General features: G+C 41.2%; 1 protein-coding gene across 1 annotated transcript; it reads right to left on the reverse strand.

The window, feature by feature from the left end:
- Positions 1-27,448, reverse strand: RDH10 (retinol dehydrogenase 10). Its single transcript, XM_004762356.2, has 6 exons — positions 27,155-27,448; positions 25,291-25,526; positions 5,502-5,600; positions 4,141-4,286; positions 2,198-2,329; positions 1-2,104 (listed from the first exon to the last, which is right to left on the reverse strand). The coding sequence occupies exons 1-6, from the start codon at positions 27,441-27,443 to the stop codon at positions 1,981-1,983; spliced, it is 1,026 nt and encodes a 341-aa protein (XP_004762413.1). The 5' UTR covers positions 27,444-27,448; the 3' UTR covers positions 1-1,980.
- Positions 27,449-27,517: the final 69 nt, after the last annotated feature.

The raw sequence follows: 27,517 nt of genomic DNA on the forward strand, positions 1-27,517 counted from the left end.
TTCAATGCATCAGTTTATTGAACTTGGAGATGGACAAGATTATAAGGTCAGTACCGAACGAAAATAGAAAGAGGCTTAAATTATAATGGGTGAGAATAACATTAAATGTAAAGAAGACCTTCCTTAGTCTTAAGATCAATAAATGAGTCGTGAAAGTAGCACAGATTTCTCTGATGGTCTGAGTGTGCTCTGGGCTGACTGGGAGGCGGAACCGGATAAACTTGGATAAGAAGGGTCTCTCCACCCCACAGTGTTAGGAAGCACTGCTTCAAAACTTTCAATCCCCAGTTGAAAATTAAGAGGCAGCCAGTGCCTCAATTATTATAATAGCCTCAGGCTTGGTTATCATTTCTCTTTTTAGAGAAATTCAAACATAAATGAAGTGATTCCTTAAGACCAGCGTCGGGGACATTCACAGTGAGCAGGACTTTCCCGTTAAGTGATTACAGTGCTGATCTGATCTGTGGTGCAAACTCACAGAGGTAATGAGATGCTATTTTCACACTTTCAGAGTTAATAAGCCCCTGATAAAGTATCTCATCAAAGTGTAAGGTAACAAAGGAAATTTGAGTGTATGGCACCCTAATTGTTAATGGCTGTTCCTGAACATTATCCCATTCAAACAGTTTTTTTCTTTAAGGTCTGATAGGAATGTAATGATTTTCTCTAGAATATTGCTGATCACTAATAATCACACAGTCAGTGGCATGTAAGTTAACTCTTTAAATTTAATCAGTCCTTTATAAAACTTCCCAATTAATTAGTAAAAGATGGCTTATTTTAATAGCCTTAAACATTGGTTGCTATTTAAACAAGACATTCTAAAAAAAAAAAAAAGCAATCACATAATAGTTTATAGTAATTTACAAGTGGATGGTATACATTTAGATACAGAGGTAGAAGTCCACTTTAACAACATTTCACTAATACACATTTACCAAATTCAAGGCACAAAATAGTTTGCTTTACAAAAAAATACTGTAAAAATGTCAATTGCTGTTCTACAATGTGAATAACTTTCAAAAGAATCTTTACACCCTTCCAATACGTACTCCACAGAATATGATTTTTCCCCCTCACTAATCATAGTTGGCACAAAAATGGGGACCTTTTTTTTAATGCAGAAGTTCCCATTTTTAGAAACTGTTCCTTTGCAGAGCTGCTATGTATTCTAGATAAAAGTCCATTCAAAGAAATGAAACACAGCAACTTCCTGAGGAAAGGGCACTTTCTGTATGCAGCAAAATTCACAGGTAGAAAATGTATGACCTTTGTGGATAAGTAGGTCTCCAGAGAAATAGAGCTTTAAGGAAAGATTTCAGAGACAAAATTAAAAATTCGGCTAACACTTTAGTCCTTATGACTTTAGGAAAGAGACCTGATCCCGTTACTGTAATAATCAAACATCATTTACTTCAAATTGATGGAGATTTCAAAATTCCTTTTTTAAAAGAGCTGTACACACAAACACCACAAGTAGCCCCATGGGCTTTGCAAAACTGAAACTTAGAAAACATGAGAAAATATAGCACTAGCAGTCCTTGAAGTCGCAAGGGTGTCAATTGGCTAGAGTTTAATTACAAGAATTAATAAACTCTACGGATATTAAAAAAAAAAAAAAACAACAACCACACAGGTGAAACACACTGTCATTCCCATCTCTAGGCTTTCTGCTCTTTAAGAAAAATAATGGTAGCCTGGAGATGTCACACAGTGCTTGTCTAAAAGATAGGACAGGTTTCAGGGTTCTGCCTCAAAGGACCCTGTTGGCAACAACATAAGCTCACTTCTGCTGATCCTGTTTCCAAGTCTTCTAGTCGGTTAATTTGCACTTCATTTATTTATTTTTTAAAGTTGATTAAAAAAAAAAAAGTCGACGTGGGTTTAGAATCCAGAGACTGTCAGTAATGCTGATGTGTGTCGGACTGAAACACCTGGATCGTCTTCTGATAGAAACGATATTCCGTACAAAAAAGATCCTCAGATGCCATTTTTCGCTTCATTATTGTTTGTGGCTTGTTTTCTCTGAGCAATGAACGGGTACATACACTTGTCTGCTCCTAGGAACCGATACATGCACACAACTGCTTCAAAAGGGAGGATGCTGAAACGAGAAAGGGGTCTGTTAGCAAAGTGCGCACTGGCTGGCGGTAGGTCCTGGGGAAGGCCCAACCCAGGAGGGAACCCGCACAGTTACCTCTTCATGAAAGTCACGATGTACATGAGGCGGGGGGTGCAGATCATGGGCTGGTCCGTGAGGATGGCCTTCATGGCCTGCTTCACACAGTAATCAGGCTTCAGCGGGGGCAGAAAAGGCTCAATTTCTTTCCTGAAAGTTAAATAGTCACAAAATGAAATGAAGAATTAACACAAAGCAGGGAAGACTCAGGGAAGACAAAGCAGGAATAGACATCCAACCATTACCAGCGAGGTTATCTAAGTGTCAGGATCCCAGACCCATTGTGTTCCCTGCATTGTGTTTTTTCTGTATTTTCCAAATTTTCCTACTCTGAATATATTTTATTTGCATTGTCTAGAAAACAGGTTAAAAAAAAAAAAGCAAAATTGGTCTGCTCTTCTGTAAAGTGAGATAATGTTTTAAAAATGTATTTCACATTATTTTTCTATTATTTTATTTATTATTATTATTTTTTAAAGATTTTATTTATTTATTTGCCAGACAGCGATCACAAGTAGGCAGAGAAGCAGGCAGAGAGAGAGGAAGGGAAGCAGACTCCCCACCAAGCAGAGAGCCTGATGTGGGGCTCGATCCCAGGACCCTAAGATCATGATCCGAGCCAAAGGCAGAGGCTTTAACCCACTGAGCCACCCAGGCGCCCCTCTATTTTTTTTAATAGAAAAGAAGAGGACATTTGGCATAACAAACAGTAAACCCAAACACAACGCCAAACTTTTAGTGCTAAGCGTTGTTAGAATGATGGTGTGTAACACTGGCATAAATTTTCTGAGTGAAATAAGTCAGCTGTATACTTTCCTGGATGCCCTAAGAGGGAAAACCAAGGCATTTTCTCTCAGGGGTCTCTGAAATGAAGAGTATATAGACAATCCTACCTTCAGCTGAATTCATTACACGACACACTGACATAACCTAATAGTATAATTTATGCCTTTCACTTTCCATTGTCCCACCACAGCTTTGGACACCTGCCATGATGCTAAATAGGAAACAGCTAAATAGGAAACAGGGCTCCTTAGACCCTAGGCAATTGGTTCCTAAGTATATGAGATGAAAGAAACACACACACACACACACACACACACACACGTCTGCATGCTCGGGAAAAGAGGCAGAGCTCGAGTCCATTCCCAGTCCAGACGTAGAGTCAGCCGGACAATGGAATAACTCAAATCAAGCTCCACCTACTTTACAGCGTGGCCAGCTTCGGGATGTGTTCAGAATGGCCCTGAACAACGGGGAACTGGTTCGGTTATCTTCCCTTGCCGTTCAAACTCATCCAAGCAAAGAATCTCAAAGTAAGCATGTCTTTACAAGTATCCTTTTAACGATTCGTGGTTTTGTTTACTCTGCTAGTTCAAGTCAGACGTGGCCTGACATTTATATTCCCACATGCCTCCTTTCAAAGTGTGTGGGTATTTTATTTTGTTTTTAGTAAATCGAAATAGTTCTTCTCATTCTTTTAATAAGTGAATCTGCCTACGTATACTCTGCAAAAAGAAAGCTCCCAAATCTGGAGGGCAATATTCAAAGGTCTTTTTAGAAGAAAGGCTTACTCTTTTGTGATAGTCACATTGTTTCATATCCAAATCAAAGTCACATTCATTTACCAACACCAATACCAAAGAAACAAAATAACTCCTAAGGAAGTAGCTTCCAAGGGAGACCCCGGGGTATTTATGTTTCCTCCTTTGAAGGTACAGAGAGGCCACTTCCTGTCTGATGCTTCTAGACTGACTTCCTCGCGTTAGTATCAGTGCGGTATCAGAACCTCGCTTGTTAATCTTATTTACCTGAATTTTACAAACCTTGACCAATGAATTAACAGGTTTAGTTGTCAAATGATAGTTAAGATGCAAGGTCTAATTCCACATATTCCTCCAAGATGGGAAAAAAAGCGCTTCAAAAAAAGTTTATCAGTAATAAGACAGGTTTTTACTTACCTGATTCGGCAGCCTCGGAACATGCCCGTGTCTACAAGGTAAGGGCAAACCAACGTTGTTTTAATTCCATCCTTTTCAGCAGCCTTTAACTCATGGCTCAGGGATTCGTGAAAACCCACCACTCCAAATTTACTGGCACAATAATCCTGAGTTAGAGAGAGAACAGAAACACTAAGTATGTGCACAGATCCCACACCACACTGACCAAACCAGAGCTTCCCTGATCCTAGTACTCTGGTTACATGTTTGATACAGAAGGTTACAGGTGACTAAGCAAAGAAAAGGAAAGCATTTTCAAAGACAGATATCTGATGTGGTTCAGTGCAGAAATAATATTTTCAAAGCAACAGCAGAAACAGACAAACACTTTTTGCCACATCGACCGAGTATCATATTACTTTGGGGAAGTTACCACAAAGGAATTCTATAAAAGCTAACAAGCGGGAGCTAAAAATGGAGAGAGGTTCACTTTGAAGTGTCTGGAAAATTTACAAATGGTCTCTTGTTCAGTAAAGGAGAATGAAAATCCAGTTTGTCTAATTAACGCCAGGAGAGCAAAGGTGAACCTAGCTTAGGTTATAGGTTGCTAGGATCCAGTTTTCTCTTTAGGGTAAAGTGAAAATGGAAATGGTAAGTACACCTTGTAAACGTAAGCCAGACTTTAGTCTAAGAACACATGGTACAGAAAGTTCTTATCCCTTACCCCACCTTAGATGTAGGAATGGAAATGCAGAATGTGGAAGCCATTTAGTCTGTGTCCTTTTGTGTATTTGCATGGGGATGAGGTTTTCAGTTTTATGCTGGAGGCACCAGAGGACAAACAGAACGATACACATACAAACACCTTATTTTTGGAATATGGTGAAGAATGGGGTTGATTAAGCCCAGTTCTGCAAACTTAACAAAGCCAGACACCTCACATCTGCCATAACCATCTCCTCTGATGAATGGATACAAACAGTTCGCTTTTGGCAAGTCGACCCAAACAGGATGTCAAGCTCTGGCCTCACGTGTCTGTTTCCCAGGGCACTGCCACTGCCCTCCACGGTTTCATTCTTGACCCTGTGCCTCCCCACGACCATCAAGCAAAACTGCTAATGAAAATGGGGCATAGCGAGGGCCAGTCCACCTACTTTTCCTGCTGCTGTGGCTGTCAAGCTAGGGTAAGTGATTTTATGGCGGAAGATACTAGAGGTGCACTCCCAACAGCTGGCCCTGGTTACTAACATTCCACACACGGCACACAGGTGGAACAGAGTGCTTTCACGAACGTGTGGGCGGCAGTACTCTTTGGAGGATTTCGGTGTACACATCACGAGATACACCGACTGACTGAAGGAAATGCTTTATATCTCACAAACCTCAACTCCGGCAGTACTGAACAATCCCAAGGAACTTGCAACTGTCACAATATGACCATGATTAATCTCCAGCATGGTAGGAAGGAAAGCCTTTGTGGTCTGAAAGAAGAGTAGAGTCAAGGATTAGAACAGACACTGTGAATTTCATTTACAAACCAATCCTACGCTATGTTCTAGCCACATGATAAAATCAGTTTTACCCACATAATGGTACATTTTCCGACTTGTTTCAAGATCTTATACATTTACTAAAAGAGTAGATCCTCTGAGTGTCTGGTTAGCATAACACCGTATCATCGGTGTGGCAGGCCTATTAGAAGCCGTGACCAACCAGACTTGTAACACAAGAGCTTTTGGGGACAAGCGCCAGAGATGAAAAGAAAGCCATCAGTCGAAGGCTCTTTATCACCTTTCAAGTGATAGTTATCTGCTAATCTAAACTACTCCCAGGTCAGGGATCTTTTCATGCTCCTGACACTTTAACACAGCTATCTCACCGGCTGTGAGGGACCTCCAGCTTACCCGGGATTAAGTGCCTTGCATTAATGTCTACCTTACAGCTAGGTCTAAACAGGAAGGGACCTGCGAATGAAGAGATCTTCCAGCATCATCTTCCAGCATCCAAAGCTTCACCAAAGCGCACTAGCAGGAGGTAAAGTATTTCAGGATGTAAAAATGCAAGATAAAAGTACAGGATGCTCATCATGAGAAATGTGTCCTGTGCTAACCCGACAGGAGCTTACAGCATTCTAAATGACCACATTCCCCTGGGGGGCTTACAGGGCAGTGACTTGTCCACAGAAGCAGGTGACCCGCCACTCAGTGTAGCTAAGCACGTGACACTTACAAGGCAATAGACCCAGGTACTGATTTCTTATTCACTAAACTCTTTCTTCCCCCTCTGGCTCTTTTGCCTTCAAGACACAAGGCTGTATTTAAAAAAAAAAAAAAAAATTACTTCAAATTGCTTAAGATGATCTATTAACTACTCTACCAGGCTCCCAACAGTTTTATAACCTGCTTCTTAAAAGAAAGCAGCAAAGAGCAATCTGTCTACTGTTGAGTTATATCCCACTGCCAACACAGCTTCCCCATGATTTATGAAGTTAAAAGAACCCAAACAATACACAGTGGACTTAAAGGAGACTTGCATACCCTTTTCTGAGGATTTCCTGAGGGATCACTGAATTTTTGCATAAATATCTAATTTGTTACAATAACTTTTGCACGTACAAGATCAAAAACAGTCATTCCATTTCTTTTGAAGTTTCTCTGCATTCCAATCCATGATGCACACAGATGCCAGATGAATGGCTGCGAAGTATCCCAAGGTCTTCCACAGTCTGACTCCTGACCATCATGCAATGACCCCCCCCACCCCAACTCATACCCTTTGTCTGGGTTCCCTCACTGTGGTCCCCCAGAGCACACTTATTCTCACCCACCAGGTTTTACCTGTGAACTCATCTCCTCTCTGACAATCTACTTCCCACGTAATTTGAAGTATAATATTAATCACATGTTTACAAAGCCTCCTGCGCTTTTCAACATGCATATGTCACAAGAGCTTCCAAATAATTCTCTACTGAAGGTGTGGAGCCTTTATATCATTCTGCACCACCTTGACTTTGTTTGTATTTCTTTAAGACATATGGTCAGGACCGTTCCCTGTAACATACAATTCCATGTTTTGAGATATTTTGATTGTTTTAGATGTATTTGCCTGGCTGCCTCAGACTAAGCTGGAGGACACTGATTCTTCTTTCAAAGATCGTGGGAGAACTATCGCCCTGTGATGGGGACAGTGGAGGAGTGAATGTGAACAATGTTCCTGTGAACTTCAGAGACCGGGCTTGCTGCTGGATGGAAGAGAGACACACGTTCAGCCGGATTTTACTTCTTTGCAGCAGTAAGTGGGAATGGTTAGGGTAGTTAGGAAGAGTAATTATTATTTTGGTGTGCTTGGTAGCCGAAAAAGGCAACACCTGGCCCTTCGGGTGACTGCTTATATGTTCAATTTTTGGCTCTCCGGCTTATATATGGCTATCATATCACAGAACTGCAATAAGGTAATATCATAAAGAAAGATATACATTCCAATCTAAATAACAAAACATATCTTTAAGTAACCAAGTCTGTAAGGCTTCTTTTAAGTAGCTGGTTATGATTGTTCCCAGATTAGTTAGAAAAATATAAAATGTGTTCGTGATGCGACTCAGAGAGCATTTCTCAGTATTCAAAGTTTGCCTAGTCTTGGAAGACAGGGATAGATTTAGTACAAAGGATCCTACTGTTAAGTTCTTAAGTGAGGAGTCTCAATATTAAATCCTAAGAAATTACACACAATATACAACACCGGTAAGAATTTGCTGCTTAATCCCTGACCCTGTTTGTTCACATCGCCAGTGAACATTCGCTCTAGCTGGCGGCTGGCCCTGGCTGGAAACACACGGACACCCGAGCGGACTGGCACTAATGACCTCGCCCCCCACCCCGACTCCTGTGCAATGCTGTTGCCTGCAGGTGCTAAATGACTAATCCAGATCCCCAGCACCACATAAAGGTAGGTGATAGAAGATTAACAAGTTCCTAGCTGTTTTTTAAGTTTAATTTGTTGCATGGTTCTGAAACTGATTAATGACCCCTCCCCTTGTCCTGAAATTAGTCTGTGGTATTAACTTCCTCCTTCAGCGATTATTTCTTGAACATCTATTACATGCAGGTACTGTTTAATGATGTGGCCAAGCAATGATGGCTAGAATGGGAGCTGGTTTTGTGACTGTCTCTATGCAGAATTCACACTTCCCAGCACTGAACCCTGTTAAATCAGTGTATCCAGTATAAGAGCTCTAGTTTATGCACAGGGTGCTCTGGCTGCGTGTTCTAAAAACTGTGACTTGGGCTTGCTTTCCTCACCCCCTTGCTCTCCTTCCAAGTAGTCTGGAGGGACATTCAAGCTACTGGTTTTGTATTAGAAAGAAAAAGAGAAACAAAAGAATCTAAATATGGGGACGCCTGTGTGGCTCAGTTGGTTAAGCGGCTGCCTTCGGCTCAGGTCATGATCCCAGCATCCTGGGATCGAGTCCTGCATCGGGCTCCTTGCTCGGCAGGGAGCCTGCTTCTCCCTCTGCCTCTGTCTGCCTGTGCTCACTCGCTCGCTCTCCCTCTATGCCTGACAAATAAATAAATAAAATCTTTAAAAAAAAAAAAAAAGAATCTAAATATGGCTAAGTGACCAAAATCTTCCCCAACTGTGGGTTGTAAACATTTTTCAGCGAAATATGCTTCACTTTGAGTAACTAGTAGACTGTGACACAGGTTTGCTTTAATATAAAGCTTTCTGCAGAGAGGAAGAATTAAAAAAAAAAAAAGGTGGCAGGTCAGTGTCTAGTTTAAAATATGTGATTTCTGTGCATAATCAGGGACAAACACAGCCTGCTGTACAAATTAAATCCAATGTCTCCTTGCATTTTCTCCATCCTAAGACAAAGGCCTATTTTCTTCATTTAGGAAGCATACCGATCATAGGTCTAATACTACAATCACAACAACTGCTATCAATGTTGAGCACAACCAACAAGGTTCAGGAAATTGGGAGGTGAAAAAAGCTATCCAAGGCCAGGGTCAGGCAGGGAACCCAGACTCGTCTTCCAAGGCTGGGCTCAAACACTCAGCTCCCATGTGCCAGGCAAAGGCAAGCCTGGGATAAGAGCATTCACATCAGGACCATTGGTTTTTTTGTTTGTTTGTTTGTTTTTTTAAACTTGGGGTTTCAGGGCTCATGCTGGAGCCTGATCCATGTGACTGAGCACGAAGGCTGTTAATCATTTTCCTTTGCTGCCCGAATGGAGGCAAGCAATTACTGTTCGTGCCTTATTTCCACAGCCCAAGTCCTGCCTAATGTCTGCGGCACATTACCAAATAAACTTTGATCAACACTAATTCTATCCCTTACTTTACAGGGAAAATGCTGTAAATGAGTGGCTAGAAAGCATCATATTTTCAGGAATCTTCCCAAGTAACCTGACTAGTTTTCTTTTCTAATTACTCTTGCCCTCAACAGTCTGGTAGATGACATCTGAGATACAGCATATTCTGTCCCTGACACAGTTTGACAGCACAAAGAAATCTGGCACTTTGCAATGAATTATTAATGCGCACAAATATTGTAACATGTACGAGATGGGGACCAGTGAAAGGTGAAGTGTTAGTTGCCATGACACCAGTCAGTTCAAGCTAAGGTTCATGATCTTTAACTTTGTCTCAAAGAGTCATTAAAGGAACATCAAGGGCAAATCTGAGAGTACACCCAAATGGCTTAAGTATAAATCCTCGCGTGTGCCGCCATTAGTGAATCTGAAAGAGGAAACTCAAGATCGCTGACTGAACACCTGGACTGCTGTGTCGTCCCCACTATAAGGAAGGATTACTTGGATCATAAGTGACCACTTAGTACAAGGATGTCTAAAGTATGGAGTTTGGTGGCTGGCAAGGTTAGTTAGATGCTTAACCTGAGCCAGAGAAGTACTCCATCGCTATGTCTTTTTGTTCAAATGTCTGTGAAACAGAGGAAGCCTTGTAGTTCTTCTTCAGGAAGAGACGGCTGACTCTTGATCTCAGAGTCAGCAACCCATATGCACTAACTGGTATGGCCAGTGGGAGAATTTGAAGTTGGAATGGACCTAGGGATCATTTTATCTGGAAAAAGAGAACATCTCAATAATGAACTCTGGCTAAAAAGTGTGGAGATGGACCTTTGCACACCCACGAGTAATTTTATCACAAGACTCCAATACCATAATCGGCCACCAGCTGACAGGGTTGCTATGTGACTAAATAGAAAAAAAGAAGGAGTGGGGGAAGGACATTGTCAAGGACCCTGATGTTCTTATGAAACATACTTAAGTCTAATGTCACTATAGCTCCTCAGGGTTCCTCTTCAAAGCCCTGGGCACTTTGAAAGATAACTGTAAAGGTCATATTTATAATATAAACAAGAATTTCTGAAACAGAAGTGTGACTGGACATAGACATGACATGTTCTATCTCGAGAAATCTTTGAATGTTAGGTTTACGCCAAATTAACTTCCAACAGTTGTAAACCCCCAGATCATTCTCTGTGCTCTTAATGACACACTGGGATGCAGGGCCTGCAGCTGCACTGTCAGGGCTAATTAGCCGAAAGTTAAACAAAAGAGAATGTGAAGAAATGTGGTATCCGGCAAAGTCTGGCTTTTGAAATGTTCAAGACTGATGACACTTTAAAGGTGTAGCTAAAACACCCTGAATGTGTTCTCTGTATTTGTAAGTGATTCCACGTTAATGGACACACGAAAAAGCCATGTTAATTTCTTGAAGAAAAAGGCCACATACTGTATTGTTGTGTGTTTGCATAACTGTCTTCTGGTCAATTCCAGAAAAGCCATCTTTTAAAAAGAATCCTTTAAAAATGTTTCTCTCTCATTTGAACACCCAAGAAACAGGTGATTTTGGTTTCTAAGGAGGGCCAGAAATCACATTATGATGGGAAAAGGATTAACACCATCAGCACATACATAATTGTTTTCTGATGTATAAGGATTTTCAGAATCTCCAAATAACAGTAGTATATAAACAATTTGAGGGAAAAAACCCCAAACCGAAAACAACAATTAAGACTCCACTGAACAAAGAACATATAACTGGACATCCTCTTAGCACCTCTCCAGGTGGTCCAACAATTCTAGTTGGTGTTTTGCTCCTTCTGCCTCCGTTGCTACCAGAGTAACTTATCTTTATAGAATCACAAAGGAACATACTGCTTATTTACAAGGCTAAAATGACATCTGGTGGCACTCTTCTCTGAACACTAAGTCACTGCTCCTGGAAAACTGGGATTTAATTTAGTACAAACTGTCGAAGGAGCTGTGCAAATACAGAGAACGGTGTCAAAAAGGTGAGGAGGAGAAATCGCTAGCATGTTTAAAGATGGTAAAATGGTGACATACCCCCACAAGCTATCCCGGGAAAGGAACGTATGGCTAAATAAATACTCCTAATTCTGTAGATCTAAAGGTTATCTGCTTAGTAAACACACTGACTGTCAAATTTAAGAAATTTCACTTTGATGCCAGAACGTGATAGTTAAAATTTTTCACTATAAAATTATCTTTAATTAGGAATTAAAAACTAAATCTATACATGCTAACAAGATACTGACTTGAAGTATTTTAGTTGGGTTTGACAGCACAAATTCGGAAATTCATGGAACTGAATGACAGCTTTTTCCCCTTTTCTCCTAGTTGGGTGTGTTTGTAGAGACGGAAAATTCTCCCAACAAATCATGCAACAGAGCCCCCAAGACAGTAAAGCCTGGAACTGCTCCCTCAGACTTCACAAAATGTTCATCAAAGTCTCTTAGCAGCTTGACACACACCACTCTGTCTTTAGTCACCTAGAAGAAACTAAAGAGTGTGTCCTAGCTCCCGAGTTCTTACCAATGTGACATCTACCATGCTTCTATTATTTTGAGGCTACAGGGATTAGTTTAACATTTGAAGGCATCAGCAGTTAATGCTTAACACACATGCACTAGTACACTCCTCCAGTTGCCCCGCAACCAAGAAGCTAATAAAAGAGTGAGGCTTTTCAAATGAACACCTAGATGATGACACCATTAGTTATTCAGCAAAAATAAATGCTTTATTAACTTGCCTTCCCACTGCTAAAGCACAGGATGAATCTAGCCCAAGGCAGCCACTCAGACACCAACATTCCCTTGCGTTTTAGAGTTTGCTATGCAGAAATACTGGAAAGGAGGTGACTTAAAACTCAATCTGTCTGGAAAGGACACTGGTTTTTGGAGTCCAAAAACCACATGGTCCCAGCTGCCAATCAACTGTCCATCCTTGTTACTTGACCTCTTTGAGTCCTGATTTTTAACTCATCTGTGAGACAAAAAGAGGAGGTTCTCCATTTGTTCAAAAATGTTACGACGACTTATGTCCAATAATTCTTTCTTAGATTCCTACCACGCATTGGAAATACAAGTTGTAACACTGTGGTGTACCTTGCATAAGACTCTCATAAATGACTCAGCAAGGTGTCAGTTCCATTAGTACAGAGGCCAGCAGCTGGTGAGCAGTAAAAATCTGTTCATTAAACATTTATATGATGTCATGACTGTGCCTCTTAAAATAATGTAACTTGAATTTATGCCTCTTACATATTAATGAAATTACATATTCTCTGCAAAATAATCGTTTTTCTGTGTTTCATTTGAGTTCACAGAAGCTCAGAATGTTGAAGGAAACTGAATGCTGAACACAGTTTTTGAAGTGCTATTTTCCTGGACCCTCCCCCTGGCTGAGTCCTAGATGATCAAAGTAGTGTTCCATGATCTCCTTCAAGCTCAGGGTCCTTTCCCTATTTAATAATGCTTTATAGAATAATGAAATAACCCATAAAATTGCAGCCAAATAGTCTGCTAAACAACACTTTGTCATTAATCCCTTTGCTTTGCCCCAGACTCAAATCACATCTCAGAAACTGTAATAAAGACAGATCTTCCAAAGGGCAGAGGCTTCGGTTCTGCTCCAGTGACTAGTAACCGCTTCCGTGAGGCATAAACACTGCACACAGGCTCGGCCACTGCTCAGGCTATCCGAAGGGGCAGGACTCCTTTGTCCCTCCTGCCCCCATTCCAACAGCTTTACCCAACAATGTCCTCAGGATCACCTTCCAACATCCTTTGTATTTCATATGTCTAAATAGAGTAACTTCTCCCTCGCTTCCTCGTTTGCTTACTGCGGAGTCTTTAAAAAACTAAAATCTTTACCTAAATGAAATATAAAGATAAAGATATAATCAAGAGGTTACTCCTGAAAACTTATTTTATTCTTAAGCTTGCATGGTAGCAACACAGAATTTACTCATTATATAGGAGTCTAAGGGGTACCTATATTGTATCAGGCACTGTTAAAGAGAAAGCTTTGTGAACCTCTGAAAGAAATGCACGGTAGCAAATCAAGTTCCATACAGTCCAGTGATGATTTTTTCTAAGCTTTAGTTCTTGTTTTGTAAGAACTTTTCTAAGTTCTTGTAATGTAATGATTATTTTTCTAGGTTTGGAAAGCATCCTGGGCTTTTTAAAAAAACTTCACAACTTAAATTTGGGCTCAAAAGCCCATCAGCTTTAGGTTATATGTTCATGCCTTTGAACTACCACTCCACAACGAAATTAAGAAATATCTTAAAAGGGTAATAATTGCTGATTCGGAGAAGAAGACTAAAGTGGATTAAAAGACAGCAGTAATCACTTGTCAATCACAATTCTGGCTAACCCACCTAAAACATTATTAAATTGTGAAAACTATAAAGGAAGACTTCCCCTTAGGTATCACAAGTGGATGAGACACCATGCTCTCCGTCAGTCAACACTGGAAGCCAATGATACCCCAGGGCCAGGAGTGGAGGAAGGGGTATACACAATAGGCAAGGTGGTAACTCACTTCCTGGGTGGGAAGAATGTATCTCTTCCCTGAAAGGTCTTGACTTTCTTTCATGATGCTTATGGCTTTGGAAACTCCATTCCGGGCACAGTCACCAAGGGGAATGGTGAGCAAGCTAGCACCTGTACCCTTCCTTTTTTGACACTGGACCGGAATCCAAACAAAATAAATAAATAAATAAACATAGACTAGGATTGGAACAGAGTGTGTGGTCTGGCATTTTTCTTGTCTACGAGATTCCTAAAGGGCTGATTAGCTCAGGAAAGAAAAACAAGAAGGCCGCAGGAAGGAGAATACTGAGAAAGTGGAAAGGAAAATGCACATTCAAGACCAGTTCCTCTTCAAAATGTGATGTGCCAGAGAACCACCTGGGATCTGGAATCAAATACAGATTTTGATCCAGTAGGTCTGGGAGGGGGCCTGAGACTCCGCTTCCCTAACGTGTAGCCTGCCAGGTGCTGCTGCTGTCACCACTGCCCTGAAATGCAGGCTGAGTACAAGGTTCTAGGGTGACCTGGGGAATCCACTTTAAACCTCAAGTGGCTTCAGATCAATTTCTCCTAGAAGCTCAGCAAAACTGCAAGATTTCACTACCCTTTAGCCTACCGGTGTTCTCTGAACCAGGATATCAGAGGCTGGGAAGCCCCACTCTTCACTCCCCACACCGTTTCACCAACAATGTTTTTAAGATAAGGTTGGTTCAAACCAAACAAGCTTGCCCAGAGCCTTCTACAGACAACTATGAGAGCATTTACAGACGGCTTCTCTGTGTATTTGCCGTGGATCCATTTTCAGCACCAGCAAGGCCCTCTGCTGTCATTTGAATGCTTGTGTCGCCACAATTCATGTTGAAATCTAATGCTCATTGTGATGGTGTTAGAAGGGGGGGGCCTTTGGGAGCCCTCAGGAATGGGATCAGCGCTCTTTGCCCCAGAGAGATCCCTCACCCCTTCTGCCGTGTGAGGTTTCAGCAGACAGCTGTCTACCAACCAAGTAGGTCCTCCCTAGAGACCGAATCTGCTTGGCACCCTCATCTTCTGGAACTTCCAACCTCCAGAATAGTGAGACATAAATTTCTCTTGTCAGTAACGCACCCAGTGTCTGGCATTCTGTTCCAACAGTGTAAAGGGACTAAGTCACCCCCATAGCCATTAGAACAAGCTCACAAACACAGACAGAGAAGGCGTCAAAGTCCTCTCCCCACATCCACAGAGGTTTTGAAGGCTCGGCTTTCAAGACAAGGTCTTTCAGCCTTTACCTGTTTCGTTTTTCTCATTTAACTTTCTGAAAATTTCATGCTTTGGTAAGCCTGTGAGGAAATCACACCTAGGAAAAAAATTAGCCCTTTACAAATCAGATGCTTGGGTTGTAAGTCTGGATGCCATCAACTGGGCAAAACTGCCTCATTTTGAAAATCCGTGATTAGCATTTCTAAAATGCAAAGCTTATGGAGTTTTCTGGAATTCTAATCCCTTAAGATTATTATGTAACAGAATAAAGCTTTTACATTTTCTAGGAGATAAGCTTTAAAAAAAATCACAACAAAAACCAAAAAACTAAAACCATCCTGTTACTGACATTTTGGCACCAAGTGTTAATAGAAATTTGCGCAGCCAAATCTTGTTGAAGTGCTGTGTTTATTCACTACTTTTTGTGTCCAGCTTCTCAGTGCTGACATGTGAATTAGGAAAAGCAAGGAAGCTAAGTGACCAAGAATATCCTACAGTCATCTCAATGAAGTAACCATCTCAGATGTGAACCATGGAAAATTACAGAAATAGCACAGAAAAACACTTGAACTGGCCTTTAGTAATAAAATTCTAGTGTAGTATTGGTTCTTTGGTCTAGAATTTCACATTCTTGTATAATTTATAGAGCAAACTTTCTGAAGCTAGGGTCCATTAGTCATTGTTAAATGAACTATGCTAGTTAAAAAAAAAAAAAATCAACATTTGAAGGTAGATTCTTTCATTATACCAAAGGGCAAAAGCACAAGTGACTCACAAGAAAATCTACTAGCTTTCAACAAGTAGCTCGGGTGAGTATTTGTAGAGATTCTAAACTAAAGTCCTAGGATGAGGGACTGAATCCTAGCTTCTTCTTTCCCCAGGGGTGACCTTAGGCAATTCCTATAACCTCTCTCATTTGTTTCCTCATCCATAAAAATGGGGATAATGGCTCTACTTAATTCAGAGTTGCTTTGAGGCTCAAATGAGAGAAGAGTGTTTATGAAAGGGTCTGTAAAATTTAAGTGCTATATAAAAGTACTGGTAAATGCACTCCAGGCTCATTAAGCATATATTTATAGGCTCTTTTGGTTATAAGTGCTATCTATTTTTGGTTATGTTGTTTCTTCAAGTTCCTGCAATTCCTGGTTCTTCTTTTGTATGGCTCCCAGGCCTCCCTGCCCTCCAGGCAGCACCAGACCACGCTTCCGGCAGAAACCCACTACCTGACCACCAGAAGTGGCCTCAAAAACCATAGTGCTGAGCATCTGCTTCAGCTGCCCCGACCCCTTTCACCCAGAATCCTAGACGATGCTGGGAAACAAAAACGCTTTCCGTGACACCTCTTCTCTAATCCCTCCTTTAGTCCTCTTTCACTAGGAGTAGACAACAGTGATTTTAAAAAGATAAATTAATAACGCTTGGCAGAGAAAAGTCTGGCAGACATAATACTAAAAGCTGGTACAGAACTATTTTAAGATAATTTATTTGACCTGGTATTTCTTTTTTCCAAGAGACTGTAGAACTATCCCATTTTTAAAAATCCTTGAGAAATCAGTAGGGGGCAGTACGTTAAGTGCAATTTGCAGGTGGGAAAATTCAGGCTTTGAATTTTAAGTTTCACTTGTCCTCAAAATACCCATGTGCTTACATAAGTTACACCACAAATATTTTCCCAGTTACACTGATTTGGGAAGTGTTATTTTGAGCCCCATTGTTTAGAATAACACCAAGGAGCTGAACCTTGTTAATATTTAAAGATTCCAGTACCAAGCTATTTGAAAGAAAGGCAAGAAATTCACATTTTATGCAAGTAGCAAATGAGAAACACTACAGTTTCCCCAAACCAATAAACAAAAAAGCCTACAACCAAAAAAACAAAAACAAAAACAAAACAAAAACAAAACCACACAATGACAACAAAAAACAACCTTTAAAACATTAACACAGTTGCCATCTTTCACACATAACTTTTTTTGATCCTTGAAAGTTTCACAGACCAAGTAATGTTTTGTTTCCGAATGTGAACTCATTGTAAGTGGCTTGTCAGTTGGGCTAATTTGACAGCACTCAAGGTTGCGGCAGTAATTGCCCTCACTTGTTAAATATTCTAGCAGCATTTGCTGCAGTGTTGAAAGTTTTATGATCATTATGAGGGGATATTCAATTTTTCCCCGTGGTTCACTTAATTTTAGTTTCAGAGCATTTAGGAAAATGGTCCCTGACAGGTGTGAACTTGAGTTTTTAAGAGAATTGACAAATAAAGTAAAAAGAAAAAGGAATTCAAGAAAGGGCCATGCTGGGTAAGATCAAGTAAACGGTGTTAGCATTCCTCGTGTTTAAAGGCATACCCTCCAGTGCTGGGATGGTGTAAGCCTGCAAACCCAGGCGGACGGGGACTGACTGGCTGGCCAAATGTGTCAGGGTAATCGTGATTAAATCCCAAGGCCATGCTCTGACAACCTTTACTCTGCTCAGCGGTATCTTAACAGTGTTAGGTCACAACACAGGGAACTTCGCTAAGGCTGCCCTACCACACGATTGGCTGTATGCTCTACCTGTCCACTTGGTATTTTCAAAGAAAGAATTACAAGATTCCATCCTCTGGGTTAATTTCCCATTATGCTTACAAAAGAGGTCGCAGCCTAAAAGGAACTTCTTAGGTCAGTTAACAGAAACTATAAAAAAGGGTTAGTTCTGTGAATAGCTAACTCCTAAGATTAAAAACTTCTAAGATTAAAAAAAAAAAAAAAATCACTAATTAAACCGAGAGAGATTAACACACTTTAATCTGATCCCCAGAGTTCCAGGCTCAAAACATTGGATTTAACTCATTCAGTTGATACAGGGAGTAGTTCCCTGTTTTTTAAGGACTATCAGAGTTTGTCATACTCCAAAGATTAGCTACAAAAGGCCCTTTATCTTAGGAAAATTACTGCTTATGAGTGCAGAAGGAAATAAGATACAAATCCACCCTGTCGGGACACCCCCTAGTGGAAATTCAGCATAGTACAATTTGGGGTTCCAAAAACATCCTGGGTATTTGGGACTTAACAGTGTGGCTCAAAAGGGCTTTTTTCAGCCTGTTGGCTATAACTGCACAGAGTCACGAGCCTTATTATTCATTGGGCATTCTAAAACAAGCAAATAAACATGTCATCTACACATCTGTCCATATAGGCCGGTATCTGGATTAAATGGAGGCAAACTGGCTACTTATCATAATTGAATGAGGCTTAATTTTAGTTTCTGAAAGAAACAGAACAGAAAGCTTAGATGAGTCTGTTATTAATATTCCTTAACTAAAGGAGCTTAATAAAAGGGGGGGTGTTCCTACATTTTTTTTTAATTTAAATTTTAGCTAGTCAACATACAAGGGGTTTCCTACTTCAAAAAATTATTCTAAGTCCCAAATGAGATTATTAAACTTCAAGTTAACTAAAGTCAATTCACTAGAATTTGCCAAAGATCTTAAAAATCCGAAAATGGCTAGGGTGAAAACAAACCTAAGGGCAGAGAATGAGAGCAGTTACGTGTTTGGCCATGGGCTTGTAGCTCTTCTCTAGGCCCTGTGACCCAATCCTGCAATAAATGGCTGAGGGCCCCACCCAGGGAACATTCCTCCATTCAGCCTTTCTGAAAAAGCTAATCAGTGTTAGCCCAGGTTAAATAACGCCTTCTACTTTGACGTGTCCTATAGATTAATTTCTACTACGTTATCTACAGATAATGGATGAAGTCCTAGATATAGAAATAACAAGGGAGAAAAGACCAAACATCAAATTTGCTTCAAGAAATAGAGATAAATAGCACATAAGCAAGCAAGAGTGGGCCATTCCTTGAACCAGGACTTAAACTACTCTACAAGGACCGCCTCTTTAATCTGTGAAGATACTATTAAGTCAACATGAAAGTATTTTGAATATTTTTTTCCTTCCCAGAAGGAGTAATACTTTTTGTTTAAACTATTCATCTGCTTTTGTCTCCCAGTAAGACAGGTCTCAGATGGCGGAACAGCTGAGTGCACAGGGCTCCCTCAGGGGCACAGGGTGTCTAGCCCAGCAGGAGTTTAGGGCTGATCAGGAGACATAATAGGTGATGAATTTGGAAGGCAGGTGGAAATCAGCTTTAGAAGATCTAAGCTGCCATGTTAATGAGCCTGGACTTCATGCTGTGAACAATACAGTCACCCAAAGGTTTGGAGTAGGTTCTTGTCAGCATAGTCCTTAAGCACACACATAGCAAATTCGAGTCTGCTTAGATAATCATAGGTTGAAGAGCAAAATCTGGGAACAGGGAAAGAAGTTCAGACACTCTTTCCAAAGTCCAGACAAGAGGCAACGGAAGCACAGGGGAGGACACAGGACTGGGAAGGAGGAGATCAAAGCACATGGCAGCAACAGAAGAGTCAGGACCCATGAATGTGGGCAGGATGGAGAATTAAAGATACTGCTGATGTTCCCAAACCTGGCCCTGGCCAGACCAGGGGACTAAAGAAGAGGCAAAAGGAGTTAGTTCAGTTTTGAGACTTATTGATTTTAGGAATGAGGGGAACAGCCAAAACAGCTGTGTGAACTTGGGAACTGTCTCAGAAATTAGATGAAGCTACTGAAATAAACAGATTACTCCGCTAGAGTTACAAAGTGAGAAGAGGTTTGAGTATGTAATACTAGTCATTACATCTCAGAAGTAGGGGGGCCAGGAGGCCTTGGGAAGACAGAAGAGAAGCAGGAGAAAGTGGGCTTATCGTGGAAACTAAAAACTGGAATTTAAGAGATGGTTAATAGGATCACATTCTGTAGAAAGATCAAGCTGCACACTGGCAACGAGGGGGGGCACTGCCGTTTCTTCATATGATCTTGGTCACTTAGCAAGTGAAAACCATGTAGTGGTTTTCTAAACCACTGACGTATCTGGACACAGATTCGAACACACATCAAAGATGCTGCAAGGATTTTTATAGGATGGTGCCCTGCTCATACCAGTTATGTAAAGTGACATTTGAACACACCACAGATGTTGATTTCTAGCAGCAATAGAAGCAATTTGGGCCTACCACATAACATACCAAATATAGAAACTCGAGGCTTAAGGGGCACGTGATCTTATTTTGTATTAGGAAGCAAGGCTATGAAATGTTAGGGATAGGAATATGTTAGGGATACAGTCCCAAGTATCCAAGTGATTGCTACCTGAGAGATGTTTTTAAATGGGACCACAAGAATTAATAAGATAAAGTATGCTTACCCCATGTCAATTTACAGTTCAGTTGAAATAAAAAGTCTTTCTGAAGCTCAAACATTTGATTTTTAAGCTTATGATATTTATTTAGCAACAGAAGCCAGTTCTAGTACAGACTTAAAAACTGGCCATGAACTCCAACTTCTTAGTAGCTACCTTAAGATAGGAAAATACTACTTTATAAAATATATTGTATAACAATTCTTAAAATTATGGTTTGAAGGAAGAAGAACTGGCCAAAGAGTTTTATATGAATACTTTAGAAATGATTTTTTAAAAATTCTAAATCTAAGAGACCTCGAACAAAAAACTAGGTTTCTCTAACCAGAGAACAATACAGCACTTGAGATTAAAAACCAGTAAATCAAATAGAAACTTAAACATGAATGATTAGGGACCATTCATGAGATATTAGGTACTACCATAGCACTAATGTCTTTAAGTGCTACATTACTCAGATCTAGCTGGTGGGCTTTTACTTTTCCTGGATGGATTTTAACTAAATAGACTTTAGACATTTGGATATAGATAAATGCCTAATTCAGTAATTAGTATTTTAAAACTGTGAAACCTTTTAAGTTAAGTGGTCTATTAATTAACTACCAATTATCTTGTCTGACTACCATATCAATAGAAGTAAATTACCGACTTGCTATTTGACAGATTTAGCCCTTTACCATGCAAAATTTCTTCAGAACATAAAAGGCCTGAGTTAAATGCTTTTGCTTCCCCCTTTTGGTTAATCAGAGATCAATTTGCTGCTCACGTATAAAGGCCAAGTGCAGCTCTTGGGCCAAAAATGATCTACAGATAAACTCTGTCTTGTAAAAATGGCAGGCTAAGATTCTACTCCTCTTAAAAAATAACAAGTGAAGCAATATTCATGTTCTGAAGAAAATACAGGCTTGCAATTCCTGTATGGAGGCCGACTTGCCGTGTTTCACAGGAGATGAGCAAGGTATTTTCCAGCTTTCGTATCCCATGGAGCCACAGAAAGGGCCTAAGTGAATTGTTGCTAGGATTATGGCAACATTAAGTGCATTGTGTTGCACATGTTCTCCTTGGTCTTGCACTGACCCTGATGAAAATATTGCACAACAGATTATACTGACTGGAGTCTACCCCAAACCTATCACTTCTTAACGGGCGACCAAGAGAAGGTTCCTAGGAGAACTGCTGGTGATAGAAGAATCCTGGAAGTGGGAGCATCACAGCAGACCAGAGGGCTGGGTAGGATAATGCCGAGCACAGCAAAAACTCTCAATGTGCAGGGAAATAAACCGTATGAGGTTCAGAACCAAGAAGGGAATTACAGGTAGGAATGGTTGCCACATATTCAATTTGAGCTTGTTTCCAACTGGGTTATCAACACCAGCCTTCTCAAGTTGCTAGCCTGGCACCCACGAGCAGATTTAATATACTGTAGTAAATGTGAGCACCCGGGTGGGGCAGGGAGAGTGGAAAAGTTATGTAGCAAAACAAAAGGAGATACAAACCATTATGAATGTGAGCCAGCCCCATTTTGAGGTCTCCTCAATCTTGCACAGCATTAGTCAGTCCACCATAAGGCTTACCTTTCGAAATTTCAGCAGACAGGCCCCCGTGAGCATCCCGAGTAGGTGATCTTCTGAATTTTTAAACAGAAGTCTAGCCTATTGAATACTCATTTACTGCATGTTCATTGACTTGTAGGAGTGGAGTCCTATTCTGAGCAGAGGAAAACAAACAGGAAGGACAGAACAAACTGCCCTCAGACAGTTTGCCATCTATTTTGGAATTTCAGGGCACGATGCATAAATAAATAAATAAATAAACCAAAGAGCACATACTATGCCACAAAGGGTGAGAATGAACAGATGCTGCAAGACATTAATGGCAAGAAGAGAGAAAGCTTTAGACAAGCCATTTAACTGCAGCTTCATCAGAAAACACGGGATGGACTCGATGATCTCTAAGGATCCTTGCAGCTCTAATATTAGAAAATGCCAGGAAAAGGGCTGGAATGGGGAGGGAAGATTGTATTAAGAACTTGTGCTAGGCCTTAAAATGTACCGGAATGGAGGAAGAAGGTCTTGAAGGCAGAGGCAGTAGTAGAAGCGATTTTAAGTAGGGGGCCCACAGCTTTTCAGTGGAAGTCCACACGGTTTTCTATCTCATTGCATAGGACTTTAACGCTGGGTCAGGATCAACACACCATTCAGTATTTTATGAAAACAGACAGCAACTGCTACTTACAAGTCTGGCTCAAGACTAATCGTTCAAATGACCAAACGACTCTCTGCTCAGCTGATCTACTTTTAAAATAAAATGTATGGGGCAACTTCTTCTCCCCACCCAGATACAGTAAAAAGACACACTGGTTATTTTCTTTGGAAGGAAAACAGCACATGCTAATATATCTTCAGACAGTTGTCAGACATTTTTGCCTAAGAGGACTACTGGAAGGGAAGCTGAATTCAGGTAGCTCTTACATCATCTAACACCCCCCACTGCCACCCCCTGCCAAATCACTGTAAAAATTATAGTAAGCCTTCTTCTAAATTTTAGTTGCTAGATCTCAATTTCTTAAAGGGTTTATAAGGCTCGGCAAGAAGTCAGAAATTCCAACTCTAAAATGAATTTTCTGACTCAATATTGAAAATAAATTCTTAAGTTTAGATGCTTAGGGGAAAAACAGCTGGAGAATTCAGGAGCCTCCCATATTTTAATATGAAGTGACGTCATTACCGTCAAGGCTTCCAAGAACTCCCTAAATTCTGTACTTAAGCAACATCTCAAAGCAAAGTAAGGACTCTGGGAAGGTGGTATGTTCCTCCTTAGTATATGGGTTCAATTCCACAATCCTTCTTCTATTGGAGATTTGATTCAATTTTCTCCTTAGGTTAGAAAGTAGTCTAATGTTAAGGCACAGTTTATCAATTGATGTGCATTTTCAAGGCCAAAGCTATGGATTTTCTGTGTTTAACACACTCTCAATTAGCTCTCATTTTACAGAATGTCTAGCAAAGAGAGGCTGCTTTCCTCTTGAGGTATTTAACTGCAGATTTAAAAGTGTGGTTATGTTTGAAATTTTATTATCTGGCAAAATAATCATACAGAGAAAGCAAGCAAGATGACTAAACTTTAGAGCACAGTATAGGTAAAAGTTTACAGTTCAGAAACCCAGGATCATCTCAATCAAAGGTTATTGGAAAAGAACAGTCCTGGAATTGGCGGTTCACAACTAGCCAGCCTACCAATGGCTGTGTATCTATTTAAAGATGACAAGTTGACCGAGAGCAACTGGAGTTTCTTAGGCCGCTTCATCTTTACCATTCTACTCTGAAAACTACAAGTCCATCTGCAAGTGACATATGTCTTATTTCAAATGGTGGTTGTTTTACTCAGAATTATAAAAACGTAAGATTCTTGATAAACCATAATGCCAAGTTTATTCATTTCTACCGGTCTTTACTCACCTGATCCACCCCCTTGCCACTTGCCACTTGTTCTTATGCACCCCATGGCAGCAAGGACTTTTATTCAGTTCCCCACCCCCAATGCACACAACACACACACACACATACACTCTTTCTCTCACACCTATGCACACGCCCATGTGCACAAGCACACTTAAATCCCGCCAAACTGCATTTGGTAATCTCCTTACTCATTTAAAGCATTCATATGAGTTAGCTCACACCATGTGTGTGTTCATTTCTAGAGGTTTGAAAATGAATTAAATAAAGATCATGTTTTAAAATAAAACATTAAAGTAAGCTTCTTTCAGGATCCGAGAAATGGTCTGATGTTCAAGGAACAACATTTGAATAAGTACTTCTGAAGCCAGATTAAGTTTGTAGGCAGTTGCTAAAAAATTAAGGAGGTTTAATGTGACCTATTTAGAAGAAACAGTTCTTTGTGGTGTTCCATTAGAAGGCTAATCCGCCTATAGAAAATACAAAACGAAATTTCCTATCTCCTTACCCTTTCTTTATTGGCTCTTACATGTCTACAAAAGTAAACGGGCATTACTGTGGGGGGAAAAAGAGAATAAAGAAGGTCCACAGTGCAGAGTTATAGGGGAGAGCTTCACACCTTCCACTACTGAAGTTTAGGTAAAAAAACGGGGATTTGTTAGGTCCCCAGAGCAAGAAGGCCCTCCTTCCCCCTCATCCTTAGATGCTATAGGAGCTCCAATGGCTAGAAGCTGATATGGTTTAAGTCCCTTGTTCCCTCTCACAGTCCTCCTGTCCCTCATATAGGGACTCTGTGGTCCTCGCAGGGTGACCTCTGTTCTCCTAAGAGAGGCATCCTGTAAGCTGAGAAAGTTCTGACATGTACTTTATCAGGACAAGGCCACAGACCCTGTGGATGGTCAATGGATGTTAAGTGACTGCTAGGGTGGCCTGACCACTCCCAGTGGACCACAAATGCTGATCTCAGAATCTCTGGCACTTTCTAAAATGCGGCTGAGCAGTAATTTGGAAGCCTAAACTCTGACTTCAGGAATTCATAAGAACAACCAATGTTTTACAAACTCAACAGAAAGTAAAATAAACAAACCCAGGGTTTTATGCTCCCTCTTGTTATTTTTATGGCAATCTTTCAAAACTAGTTCAAAATGTTCAGTCCTTCACCCTCTTCAGAAAGACTGCATGGGATAGGGTAGAAAATAATTATTTGATAGTAACTGGCAATGCAGTGTAATTCACCACGGGGAGATAACGAATTAGAAAGCAGCTTTGCAGTGAAACAGTACAGGTGTCTTTCAGGCTGGTACTGAAGTCTGTTCCTTCCCAACCTTCTCATTGAGGAGGGCCTAGTAGTAAAAACAAGGATGTTTATATTTACCCAGAAGTGTGCGTGGCAATTGACCATCATGGTTCTCTCAATGAGCTCATCGGGACATTCCAGAAGGTGATGCCCAGAGACCACTCCAGCATTATTGACCAGGACTGAGACCTCGCCGACCTCCTTGCGGACCCTTTCTGCGGTCAGGTAGACATTTTCCCTCTTTCCCACATCACAGGTGTAAGTAAAAACCTGCAAGTTACAGTGGGGCAGAATTTCTTCCTCACCATTTCCAGCTGTCCTCAGAAGTCCAAATGAAGGGGGGAAAATGGAACAGAGAAGGGGGTGGGGGGTGCAAAATGTGAGTCACATGGCAATCAGTAGGACAAAGATCACACAAAACAAAAATACTACAGTGAGCTTCAAATTTCTAACACCCTGAGGCTTGCCAATGACTGAACTTACAGCTGCCTTCCTCCCCCAAAAGTCTTTGGGAATTACAGCAATTTACCGGATAGCTTTGCTTAGGGGAAAATCATGTAATTGTGACAAGCCCGATACAAGTCAGACCTCATGGGAACAGCTTCCTGGAGCTAAAGACACCTGGAAAAAACTGATCTCAGCCCAGAGAGTAACACCCCCCTCCTCCCAAACACAAACACTACACACTCCTCTTTTTTGAGGAACAGTGGCCAGAACCGGCTTTTACTCTTTTAGTACCGGCACACTCAAAATGGAAACTCTCCTTCAGGCTCAAAAATCAAAACTGCAGTTAACAGTCTGAAGTCATCCAAAGCCAAGAAATGAACCTAAAGTTTCTCATGAAAGAACGGAGGTCACTGGTTTGTTCTAACTGGAATAGCTGAGATCTCCCAAGAAGCACCTCACATAAATGAAACTTACAGGTAAATATGCAATTTTACCACATAAGATCTCAATTTAAAAACCAAAATTCTCTTTCCTGGTTTCTGAATACCTTTTCTCTTTTAGGTTTTAGCAGGGAGCACAATAATCTGTATTTGCTACCTCTCCATACCACTGTTGAAAATGTAACATTCTTGACCTTTGATTTTCTAACCTAAAAGGCAGGTGCCAATAGTTTTAGTGAAAAAAATGATCGATATGGGGGAGGGGTGGTGTCTCAAATTAATCTTCTCGGTATAGTTCAATGTTTTATCTGGAAATGAAAAATTTTATCAAAGAGTAAGAGCCATTACCAAATTTCCTAGACCAATATTTATGGTTGGTTATGGTCTCCACTTCGGCTTAAAAAAAAAAAAAATCTCAGATTCAGGTTATTTAATAAATAAACCGTGAGGCAGATTTCCTGAGGTTATCAAAAACATGAAATACATTTACAATGAGGCTTAAATATTCCAAGCGCTTTGAAAGGTAGGCTATCTTTCAATGAGGCTGAGTATGTAACTAAAGCACTTACTTGTCCCTGGTGAAACAATGTTAATTATTTTCTTGTGGCTAAACTTATAGTGAAATCATCAATGCTGCCCCAGCCTCGGCGATTCAGACCACGGTAATAATATAGATACGTTCATCAGTCGAGTCTGAGAATAACTTCCCAGACACTTCATTGCCCCATCGCAAACCGGAGGGAGGCATTTCTTTAGAATTCAAACCTGTGCTAGCAAGTTCGCTCTGCCTTCGCTATCCTCAGAGGGTTTAGGAAGCCCGACATTCTTCCCCCAGGACCTCTGGGAAGACAAGGGTTCGGCACACCTTCCCCCCCCCCCCTTCTAAGACAGAGGTAACCGTGTTCCTTTCTCACGGGGCAAATTCCACTCATAGGAGACGAGGGGGTGCTTCTCTTCCTTGCAAGAGGGGCTCACCCAGACAGTGGGGTTTCGGGCCCTCCCGGAGACGCCTCGGGGGGTGGGGAGAGGCTTGATCCCCCGCAGGTCCGAGTTACCTTGCAGCGCCGCGGCGTCGGCCGCCTCCAGGTCGCGGTAGATGTGGCGCACCATGCCCGCCGTCTCCTCGTTGCTCTGGGTGTTGATGTCCCAGAGCACCAGCAGTGCCCCGCGCCGGGCGAACTCGAGCGCGAAGAGGCGGCCCAGGCCGCTGCCGGCGCCCGTGATGAGGCACACCTGGCCCGCCACGCTCTTCTCCTTGGGCCGCACCAGCCAGCGCGCCGCGGCCAGCACGAACGCCCAGAGCACTTTGAAAGTGACCACGAAGAACTCTATCACGATGTTCATCGCGACGCCCGGAACCGCGCACGAGTCCAGCGTCCGCGTCCGCGCCCACCCCGCGCAGGGCAGCCGGGCTCCCG

This window comes from Mustela putorius, unplaced genomic scaffold, assembly GCF_011764305.1.
Source record: "Mustela putorius furo isolate JIRA1106 unplaced genomic scaffold, ASM1176430v1.1 tig00003846_pilon_pilon_pilon, whole genome shotgun sequence".
Lineage (NCBI taxonomy): Eukaryota > Metazoa > Chordata > Mammalia > Carnivora > Mustelidae > Mustela > Mustela putorius.